General features: G+C 38.8%; 1 protein-coding gene across 1 annotated transcript in view; it reads right to left on the bottom strand.

Annotated features, from left to right (window-relative positions):
- Positions 1-12180, bottom strand: part of LOC139376040 (disco-interacting protein 2 homolog C-like) — a 244325-nt gene that overhangs the window by 2395 nt on the left and 229750 nt on the right. The window contains 5 exon segments of the mRNA XM_071118137.1: positions 1764-1887; positions 2011-2185; positions 2617-2691; positions 5894-5951; positions 11445-11506. Coding sequence (XP_070974238.1) covers positions 1764-1887; positions 2011-2185; positions 2617-2691; positions 5894-5951; positions 11445-11506 — 494 coding nt within the window.

The following is a 12180-nucleotide window of genomic DNA, read 5'->3' as shown; positions in this document are numbered from 1 at the left end:
CACCACACTGAAACAACAACAACATACAGTACTTAGTCAACACCACACTGAAACAACAACATACAGTACTTAGTCAACACCACACTGAAACAACAACAACATACAGTACTTAGTCAACACCACACTGAAACAACAACAACATACAGTACTTAGTCAACACCACACTGAAACAACAACAACATACAGTACTTAGTCAACACCACACTGAAACAACAACATACAGTACTTAGTCAACACCACACTGAAACAACAACATACAGTACAGTAAGTACTTAGCTAGCTACTCACTCTGACATTTCAACAAACACATTCAGTACAGTACTTAGTTTATCTATGGCATTTTAATTGGTCAACATTAACAATTTGAAATTGGACAAAATCAGCATGATATTTGAACAGAAATTACATTTGTTTAGATAGAATGCCCATAAAGTGGTGAGCTACGCCATCCACCCACCAGAACTACAAATCCTCAAGTCATTTTTCATGGTGCTGAAACCCGGGATACACTAATACACTAATTATAGTACATTCGGAAAGTATTCATACCCCTGGACTTTTTCCACATTCTGTTACGTTACAACCTTATTCTAAAATTGTTTAAATAGTCCTCCCCCTCAATCTACACACAATAACCCATAATGACAAAACAAAAAATGTTTTTTAGACAAAAAATAAAAACAGAAATCTCACATTTACATAAGTATTCAGACCCTTTACTCAGTACTTTGTTAAAGAACCTTTGTCAGATATTACAGCCTCGAGTCTTTTTGGGTATCACACTACAAGCTTGGCACACCTGTATTTGGGGAGTTTCTCTCATTCTTCTCTGCAGATCCTCTCAAACTCTGTCAGGTTGGATGGGGAGTGTCGCAGCACAATTATTTTCAGGTCTCTCCAGAGATGTTCGATTGGGTTCAAGTCCGGGCTCTGGCTGAGCCACAAGGACATTCAGAGACTTTTCCTGAAGCCACTCCTGCGTTGTCTTGGCTGTGTGCTTAGTGTCGTTGTTCTGTTGGAAGGTGAACCTTCGCCCTAGTCTGAGGTCCTGAGTGCTCTGGCGCAGGATTTCATCAAGGACCTCTCTGTACTTTGCTCCGTTCATCTTTCCCTCGATCCTGACTAGTCTCCCAGTCCCTGCAGCTTAAAAACATCCCCACAGCATGATGCTGCCACCACCATGCTTCACCGTAGGGATGGTATTGGCCAGGTGATGAGTGGTGCCTGGTTTCCTCCAGATGTGACGCTTGGCATTCAGGACAAAGAGTTCAATCTTGGTTTCATCAGACCAGAGAATCTTATTTCTCATGGACGGAGAGTCCTTTAGGTGCCTTTTGGCAAACTCCAAGTGGGCTGTCAGGTGCCTTTTACTGAGGAGTGGCTTCCATCTGGCCACTATACCATAAAGGCATGCGCTGTCAACTGTGGGACATTATATAGACAGGCGTGTGCCTTTCCAAATCATGTCCAATCAATGAATTTACCAGAGGTGGACTCCAATCAAGTTGTAGAAACATCTGAAGGATGATCAATGGAAACAGGATGCACCAGAGCTCAATTTCGATTCTCATAGCAAAGGGTCTGAATACTTATGTAAATAAGGTATTTGTTTTTGCTTTGTCATTATGGGGTATTGTGTGTACATTGATGAGGAAAATGTTTTATTTAATCCATTTTAGAATAAGGTTGTAATGTAACAAAATGTGTAAAATACTTTCTGAATTAACTGTATGTAGCCTTATGAAATGAGTTACAGTTCTCACCATTCTGTGATGCTCTTGTGTGTCCTGATGACGGAGGTCTCAATGTCGATGGGGTGGTACCTCATTCCCCTCAGCTCCATGGCCTCATCCAGTGCCCCCACAACATACAGGGCATCGTGTCGCTCTGGGCGCACACACACACACGCAAATACAAACACTTCAGACAATGTATGTTGACCTCGCCAGTAAAACAGAGAAAGTATGCAGTAATAAGTACATTTGGTAGTGATGGGAACAGTTAACGTACCCCCACTGGCGTCGGTCAGTTCGGTCCTCCTGAGGAAGCCCAGGTATCCGGTGCGGGCCCAGATTGTCTGTGTGTCTCCAAAGCTCAGATGGGAATTAAAGTGATCCGACTGCAGTGCCTCGTCTCCATACACCGTGAAGTAGCCGCTGGCATTGTGTCCACTGCACACCCAGATCTGTGAACAGGACAACAATTCAATATTTTTTTCCATTGAGGACAACTTTTGAAACAAGTGTTTTAATGTGCTATCCCCTGGGGTCCAATACTTGTCTAGTTTTATTATTTTTACCCAACTCTGCTCTGGACTTCTATTGTAGTGCATTTGGCCACAGACCAATTCAGCGTGAACTGTGTACTTTTAGACCAATTACATAACACTTACTGAACTTAGCATTAGACTGGATAGACCGAAGAAATTAATGTGTCTGGAAGTTACGTGGACTGGCTCTTTCAGTACACAGAGAAAGACTATTGTAGTTTAGTCTAATGAGAGAGTACACATCCAATGAGGTATGACACTTAAAGGACAGAGAGAGACTGATTTGTAGCCTGATGTATTGTAGTTTGTATGGATTCTAATGAGAGTGTGGTTATGTCTGAACCGACCTCTCCAAGGTGCGAGTCTCCCAGTGGTCCCTTGGTCTCCGGGTTGGCGATGATAATTCGAACCCCAGGTAGAATCTGATGGCAATAAGGATGAGACAATTAGTGATTTCATCTCTCCACTACTCTCTCCCTTTCACTCCTCTCTATTTCTCTCCCTTCAGCGAGGCCCTTTATATAACTCATTTACCACCGAGCCCTGAGTAGAGTGGACTGAAATGGCCCACTCGCTCTCTCCCAGTATGTGGCCCTAATTCCCTTAATAGTGCCTATGGCTCTGATCAAAAGTAGTGCACTATATAGTGCCATTTGGAACGCAGACAGAAATAAAAGCCTTATTATTGAGTGACAGACTGATCTTGATCTCCTGGCTGGTCCCTTTGAAACACAGAGCAGAACGCTGTCTGACCCGGAGCACAATTAACTCTTAACTAGGGCGGGCAGTCACGAAATTTCGTCAGCCAGTGATTGTTAAGCAAATGACTGCCGGTCTCATGGTAATTGACCGTTAATTAATTAACAAACACATTTAGCATCTCCTGGCCTCCACGCATGCCTCTGATGCAGACCTTTGGAACATTTACATTTATTAGACAAAAATTCTAATAAATCCATGTAATATAGCCTATACCTTCACAATAAATCCATGTAATATAGCCTACACCTTCACAATAAATCCATGTAATATAGCCTACATCATCACAATAAATCCATGTAATATAGCCTATACCTTCACAATAAATCCATGTAATATAGCCTATACCTTCACAATAAATCCATGTAATATAGCCTATACCTTCACAATAAATCCATGTAATATAGCCTATACCTTCACAATAAATCCATGTAATATAGCCTATACCTTCACAATAAATCCATGTAATATAGCCTATACCTTCACAATAAATCCATGTAATATAGCCTACACCTTCACAATAAATCCATGTAATATAGCCTACATCATCACAATAAATCCATGTAATATAGCCTATACCTTCACAATAAATCCATGTAATATAGCCTACACCTTCACAATAAATCCATGTAATATAGCCTATACCTTCACAATAAATCCATGTAATATAGCCTATACCTTCACAATAAATCCATGTAATATAGCCTATACCTTCACAATAAATCCATGTAATATAGCCTATACCTTCACAATAAATCCATGTAATATAGTCAACACCTTCACAATAAATCCATGTAATATAGCCTATACCTTCACAATAAATCCATGTAATATAGCCTATACCTTCACAATAAATCCATGTAATATAGCCTATACCTTCACAATAAATCCATGTAATATAGCCTATAGCCTATACCACAATAAATCCATGTAATATAGCCTATACCTTCACAATAAATCCATGTAATATAGCCTATACCTTCACAATACATCCATGTAATATAGCCTATACCTTCACAATAAATCCATTATTTACTTTAGACAGGTCTAAAGAAACATGATATGAAGAAAATGTAGTCAATTTCAGAAGAACAGAATAGCACACTCCGGATGAGTAGTAACAGACATCTCAACATCAACTGTTCAGAGGAGACTGCGTGAATCAGGCCTTCATGAGTCGAATTGCTGCAAAGAAACCACTACTAAAGGACACCAATAAGAAGAAGAGACTTGCTTGGGTCTAGAAACACAAGCAATGGCCATTAGACCGGTGGAAGTCTGTCCTTTGGTCTGATGATTCCAAATTTGAGATTTTTGGTTCCAACTGCTGTGTCTTTGTGAGACGCAGAGTAGGTGAACGGATGATCTCATGTGTGATTCCCACCGTGAAGCATGGAGGAGGTGGTGTGATTGTGCTTTGCTGGTGACACTGTCAGTGATTTATTTAGAATTCAAGGCAAACTTAACCAGCATGGCTACCACAGTATTCTGCAGTGATATGCCATCCCATCTGGTTTGCGCTTAGTGGGACTATCATTTGTTTTTCAACACAACAATTACCTAAAACACACCTCCAGGCTGTGTAAGGGCTATTTGACCAAGAAGGAGAGTGATGGAGTGCTGCATCATATGACTTGGCTTCCACAATCACCCGACCTCAACCCAATTGAGATGGTTTGGGATGAATTGGACCAGAGTGAAGGATTTTACATTTTTTAACTTAGGCAAGTCAGTTAAGAACAAATTCTTATTTACAATGACGGCCTACCCCGGCCAAACCCTAACTCGAACGACGCTGGGCCAATTGTGTGCCGCCCTATGGGAGTCCCAATCACGGCCGGTTGTGATACTGAGATGCAGTGCCTTAGACCGGTGCGCCACCCGGGAGAAGCGGAAAAGCAGGCAAAAAGTGATTAGCATATGTGGGAACTTCTTCAAGACTGTTGAAAAAGCATTCCTCATGAAGCTGGTTGAGAGAATCCCAAGAGTGTGCAAAGCTGTCATCGAGACAAAGGGTGGCTACGTTGAAGAATCTAAAATCTATAATATATTTTGATGTGTAAAACTTTTTTGCTTATGACATGATTCCATATTCGTTATTATTCTACAATGTAGAACATAGTAAAAATAAAGAAAAACCCTTGAATGAGTACATGTGTCCAAAACTTGATTGGTATACTAAAAATTATCTGTGACATTTGTTTTGATTTAGAGTGGACCATTATCATGCACCTCTCTCAGGGGCAGGGAAATTGTTTTTATCTATGCACTTAAATAGCGAAAGTTGTGAAATAAATATAATAGGCCTAGCCAATAGAAAGCTGATGGGAACCTCCTCTTTTTATGAGGCCATCACCCTGTTTTCTCACGCAATTACATAGCCTATAGAAATGTTGTCCAACATGAACTCATGGGCTCTCATGAAGTGTTTGATTCAATTTTTGTTTACATTTGCATTGATGTCAGAGGGATTAGAGGGACAATAGTGTGCTGAGTACCAGACAGTTAGCAAGTTTGGTTGGCTACTAATGAACATCAGTAGTATCAGAGCTTGGATAAAACGAATTACTGTGACTAAACGGTCGTGTGGAATTTGACTGCCTTCATGACACGTGAACGCCGGTGTGGCGGTAATACGGTCACCATAACAGTCCTACTCTCTCACCTACACTTCCTCAATTATGGGGACGGGTTGCTGTGGATACTAAATACACGATTAGACTAATCAAAGCACAGCACAGCACAGCACAAACAAACAGTTTACACTAGTTTAGTCTCAGTGATTAAAAATACTTAATTGTAAAGTTTGTCTATGCAAATGACTACCATTTGTTTATTTATTCAGCAAGTCAGGCAGGGACTCACCTTTCCAGATTCCATGAGTGGTAAGCTGTGTGGAGACCCTCTCTCTACCAGACGAACCCTGTGAGGGAGGAAGGGAAGAAGTGAAGAGTTACTGGGCTGCTGAGTCAATGCTGTGGCTCTGTCCCAAATGGCACCCTATTCCTTATATAGTGCCCTACTTTTGACCAGAACCCTATGGTAATAGGGTGCCATTTGAGACAAGCACTGTGAGTACAAGACAAGTCCTTTTAGTCTACAAATGAAACTGAACTTTCAACACAAACACAATACACATCCCAGGGAGGAGAGTAGTGGTGGAGACAGAAATGACAGTCTAGAATTACACAGTGTGTAAGTGAATAGCTGTGGGCCCAGTGTGCAGCATGTTGTTATGTGTCCTTGCCGGGCATTTGATTTCCGTAAGGCGGCACGCACACACATTTTAAAAATACTTTTACCGCTGGGCCTCGAGGCTAATGAGCAGTCATTTCGATTGCAATATCCTAGCAGTGGAATTACTACATTTCATACATGCTCTCGCAAAAATGATTTGGTTGCGTTTATGAATGTCTTAGGTAACAGAAAACAAAAACTAATATTTCAAATAACACAAAAGCATTTATTAGTTTACTGTAGGATATCTATCTATCTATCTATCTATCTATCTATCCATTAGTTTACTGTAGGATATCTATCTATCTATCTATCTATCTATCTATCCATTAGTTTACTGTAGGATATCCATCCATCCATCTATCCATCTATCCATTAGTTTACTGTAGGATATCTATCTATCTATCTATCTATCTATCTATCTATCTATCTATCTATCTATCTATCTATCTATCCATCTATCCATTAGTTTACTGTAGGATATCTATCTATCTATCTATCTATCTATCCATATATCCATTAGTTTACTGTAGGATATCTATCTATCTATCTATCTATCTATCTATCTATCTATCTATCTATTAGTTTACTGTAGGATATCTATCTATCTATCTATCTATCTATCTATCCATATATCCATTAGTTTACTGTAGGATATCTATCTATCTATCTATCTATCTATCTATCCATATATCCATTAGTTTACTGTAGGATATCTATCTATCTATCTATTAGTTTACTGTAGGATATCTATCTATCTATCTATCTATCTATCCATCTATCCATCTATCCATTAGTTTACTGTAGGATATCTATCTATCTATCTATCTATCTATATATCTATCTATCTATCTATCCATTAGTTTACTGTAGGATATCTATCTATCTATCCATCTATCCATCTATCCATTAGTTTACTGTAGGATATCTATCTATCTATCCATTAGTTTACTGTAGGATATCTATCTATCTATCTATCCATTAGTTTACTGTAGGATATCTATCTATCTATCTATCCATTAGTTTACTGTAGGATATCTATCTATCTATCTATCTATCTATCTATCTATCTATCCATTAGTTTACTGTAGGATATCTATCTATCTATCTATCCATTAGTTTACTGTAGGATATCTATCTATCTATCTATCTATCCATCTATCCATTAGTTTACTGTAGGATATCTATCTATCTATCTATCCATCTATCCATTAGTTTACTGTAGGATATCTATCTATCTATCCATTAGTTTACTGTAGGATATCTATCTATCTATCTATCTATCTATCTATCTATCTATCTATCTATCTATTAGTTTACTGTAGGATATCTATCTATCTATCTATCTATCTATCTATCTATCCATCTATCCATTAGTTTACTGTAGGATATCTATCTATCTATCCATCCATCTATCCATCTATCCATTAGTTTACTGTAGGATATCTATCTATCTATCTATCCATCTATCTATCCATCTATCCAATTCAATTCAATTCAATTCAATTCAAGGGCTTTATTGGCATGGGAAACATGTGTTAACATTGCCAAAGCAAGTGAGGTATCCATCTATCCATCTATCCATTAGTTTACTGTAGGATATCTATCTATCTATCTATCTATCTATCTATCTATCTATCTATCCATCTATCCATCTATCTATCCATCTATCTATCTATCCATCCATCTATCCATCTATCCATCTATCTATCTATCCATCTATCCATTAGTTTACTGTAGGATATCTATCTATCTATCTATCTATCTATCTATCTATCTATCTATCTATCCATCTATCTATCTATCCATCTATCCATCTATCCATTCGTTTACTGTAGGATATCTCTATCTATCTATCTATCTATCCATCTATCCATCTATCCATTAGTTTACTGTAGGATATCTATCCATCTATCCATCTATCCATCCATCCATCTATCCATCCATCCATCCATCTATCCATCCATCTATCCATCCATCTATCTATCCATCTATCCATCTATCCATCTATCCATCTATCCATCTATCCATTAGTTTACTGTAGGATATCTATCTATCTATCTATCTATCCATCTATCCATCTATCCATCTATCCATCTATCCATTTGTTTACTGTAGGATATCTTTCTATCTATCTATCTATCTATCCATCTATCCATTAGTTTACTGTAGGATATCTATCCATCTATCCATCTATCCATTAGTTTACTGTAGGATATCTATCCATCTATCCATCCATCTATCCATCTATCTATCCATCCATCTATCCATCCATCCATCTCTCCATCCATCTATCCATCCATCCATCTATCCATCCATCTATCCATCCATCTATCTATCCATCCATCTATCCATCCATCTATCCATCCATCTATCCATCTATCCATCCATCTATCCATCTATCCATCCATCTATCCATCCATCCATCTATCTATCCATCCATCTATCTATCCATCCATCTATCCATCCATCTATCCATCCATCTATCCATCCATCCATCTATCCATCCATCTATCCATCTATCCATCCATCTATCCATCTATCTATCCATCTATCCATCCATCTATCTATCCATCTATCCATTAGTTTACTGTAGGATATCTATCTATCTATCCATCTATCTCTCCATCTATCCATTTATTAGTTTACTGTAGGATATCTATCTATCCATCTATCCATCCATCTATCCATCTATCCATCCATCTATCCATTTATTAGTTTACTGTAGGATATCTATCTATCTATCCATCTATCTCTCCATCTATCCATTTATTAGTTTACTGTAGGATATCTATCCATCCATCTATCCATCTATCCATCCATCTATCCATCTATCCATCCATCTATCCATTTATTAGTTTACTGTAGGATATCTATCCATCCATCTATCCATCCATCTATCCATTTATTAGTTTACTGTAGGATATCTATCTATCCATCCATCCATCTATCCATCCATCCATATATCTATCCATCTATCCATTAGTTTACTGTAGGATATCTATCTATCTATCCATCTATCCATCTATCTATCCATCTATCTATCCATCTATCCATTTATTAGTTTACTGTAGGATATCTATCCATCCATCTATCCATCTATCCATTTATTAGTTTACTGTAGGATATCTATCCATCCATCCATCCATCCATCCATCCATCCATCCATCCATCCATCCATCCATCTATCTATCCATCTATCCATCTATCGGCTGCAGGCTGGGGCCTATTGATCTGTTGATTGGGTGTGGGATGTTCTAGGATGATACACTACCCAGGCTCACTATTCTAACCCCGGGCCGTCTTTCTAATCTTAAAGTCAAATATTGGACACGCGTGTCACAAGGAATGTGTCTGGCTCCAACTTACTACTCCAATGTAAATGGCCACTGCAGAGGTAATGGGTCTTCAATGTCATGTCAGCATGGTCTAAGATATTGTTCTTGTTTGTGAGCAAAATTTCATTGGCATAGATGCCATACTTACGATTCTGAAGAGCTTCTATTTATCATATTTAGGCAACTGACGGATTATATACTATGGAAAATTCACCACCAACTGGATTTACTATATACAGTTGAAGTCAGAAGTTTACATTCACCTAAGCCAAATACATTTAAACTAAATTTTTCACAATTCCTGACATTTAATCTTGGTAAAATTCCCTAGTAAAAATGGCCTGTCTTAGGTCAGTTAGGATCACCACTTTATTTTAAGAATGTGAAATGTCAGAATAATAGTAGAGAGAATGATTTATTTCAGCTTTTAATTCTTTCATCACATTCCCAGTGGGTCAGAAGTATACATACACTCAATTAGTGTTTGGTAGCATTGCTTTTAAATTATTTAACTTGGGTCGAACATTTCAGGTAGCCTTCCACAAGCTTCCCACATAAAGTTGGGTGAATTTTGGCCCATTCCTCCTGACAGAGCTGGTGTAACTGAGTCAGGTTTGTACGCCTCCTTGCTCGCACACGCTTTTTCAGTTCTACCCACACATTTTCTATGGGATTGAGGTCAGGGCTTTGTGATGGCCACTCCAATACCTTGACTTTGTTGTCCTTAATCCATTTTGCCACAACTTTGGAAGTATGTTTGGTGTCATTGTCCACTTGAAAGAGCCATTTGCAACCAAGTTTTAACTTCCTGACTGAAGATGTTGCTTCAGAATATCCACATAATTTTCCGTCTTCATGATGCCATCTATTTTGTGAAGTGCACCAGTCCTTCCTGCAGCAAAGCACCCCCACAACATTAAGCTGCCACCCCCGTGCTTCACAGTTGGGATGGTGTTCTTCGGTTTGCAAGCCTCCCCCGTTTTCCTCCAAACATAAGATGGTCATTATGGCCAAACAGTTCTATTTTTGTTTCATCAGACCAGAGGACATTTCTCCAAAAAGTACAATCTTTGTGCAGTTGCAAACCGTAGTCTGGCTTTTTTATGGCGGTTTTGGAGCAGTGGCTTCTTCCTTGCTGAGCGGCCTTTCAGGTTATGTCGATATAGGACTTGTTTTACTGTGGATATAGATTATTTTGTACCTGTTTCCTCCAGCATCTTCACTGCGTGGTCCCATGGTGTTTATACTTGCGTACTATTGTTTGTACAGATGAACATGGTACCTTCAGGCGTTTGGAAATTGCTCCCAAGGATGAACCAGACTCGTGGAAGTCTACAATTATTTTTTTCTGAGGTCTTGTCTGATTTCTTTTGTTTTTCCCACGATGTCAAGCAAAGAGGCACTGAGTTTGAAGGTAGGCCTTGAAATACATCCACAGGTACACCTCCAATTGACTGAAATTATGTAAATTTGCCCATCAGAAGCTTCTAAAGCCATGACATCATTTAATGGAATTTTTCAAGCTGTTTAAAGGCACAGTCAACTTAGTGTAAACCTCTGACCCCCTGGAATTGTGATACAGTGAATTATAAGTGAAATAATCTGTCTGTAAACAATTGTTGGAAAAATTACTTGTGTCATGCACAAAGTAGATGTCCTAACCGACTTTCCAAAACTATAGTTTGTTAACAAGAAATTTGTGGAGTGGTTGAAAAACAAGTTTTAATGACTCCAACCTAAGTGTATGTAAACTTCCGACTTCAACCATAGCTAAGTATTTTAATAATTGATGATAACACAGTTAAACATGGATGTTCTGATAGGAGCATGTCCTTCCTTACCTGTCGTGCCTCAGTGCCCTCATGTCCACATACACAGTAGTTGGGTCTGGTCCTGAAGTACCCTGCAGAATGACAACATGCCAGGGTTAGTGTCAGAGCTAAGATGTCTGTTACACTACATTACCACTAACACAGTACTATTAGATGCTACTAGCATGTTAGTGGTCAACGAAAAGCCTACAGTTTACACTGGTTGCGAATGGGAGCTTTGAGACAAGTCCAACAAACAATACAATGAAGAAAGTATTATACAAAAGATTCATACTGGGCTACTAGCTACAACACTCAAACTGAGATCACGGTGGTGGAAGACAACGATGAAGAAGCATGAAGGCATTAAAACTCAAGCAAAAGAACAGGACAGAGCAGAAGTCAAATGACAAAGTGCATCACAAAACAGTCAGAGGTCATATCCAGTATGATCCACATCATGCAAACAGAAGGAAACCACAAAACTAAACAAAAAAAATATTTCGTTTTTTTTAAAGAGGAAAGGTAGGGAGGGAGGAAGGAAGGAAGGAAGGAAGGAAGGAAGGGAGGGAGGGAGGGAGGGAGGGAGGGAGATGTGAAATCCACTGAGGGAGGAGAAGAGAATACATAGCCATATGGAAGGAGTAAGTGCATAGAGTGGAGGTGGGCATGGTGATATACTGAATCATGTCTGAATGACACTTCAAATACATGAGAATACACAATCTGTGTCCCTTTCAATAGACCGTAGAAGGCTTTGAAATCT

This window comes from Oncorhynchus clarkii, chromosome 20 (genome assembly GCF_045791955.1).
Source record: "Oncorhynchus clarkii lewisi isolate Uvic-CL-2024 chromosome 20, UVic_Ocla_1.0, whole genome shotgun sequence".
Classification (NCBI taxonomy): Eukaryota; Metazoa; Chordata; class Actinopteri; order Salmoniformes; family Salmonidae; genus Oncorhynchus; species Oncorhynchus clarkii.
The sequence above is the reverse complement of the archived record's forward strand: the minus strand, read 5'-3'. Positions and strand labels throughout refer to the sequence as shown.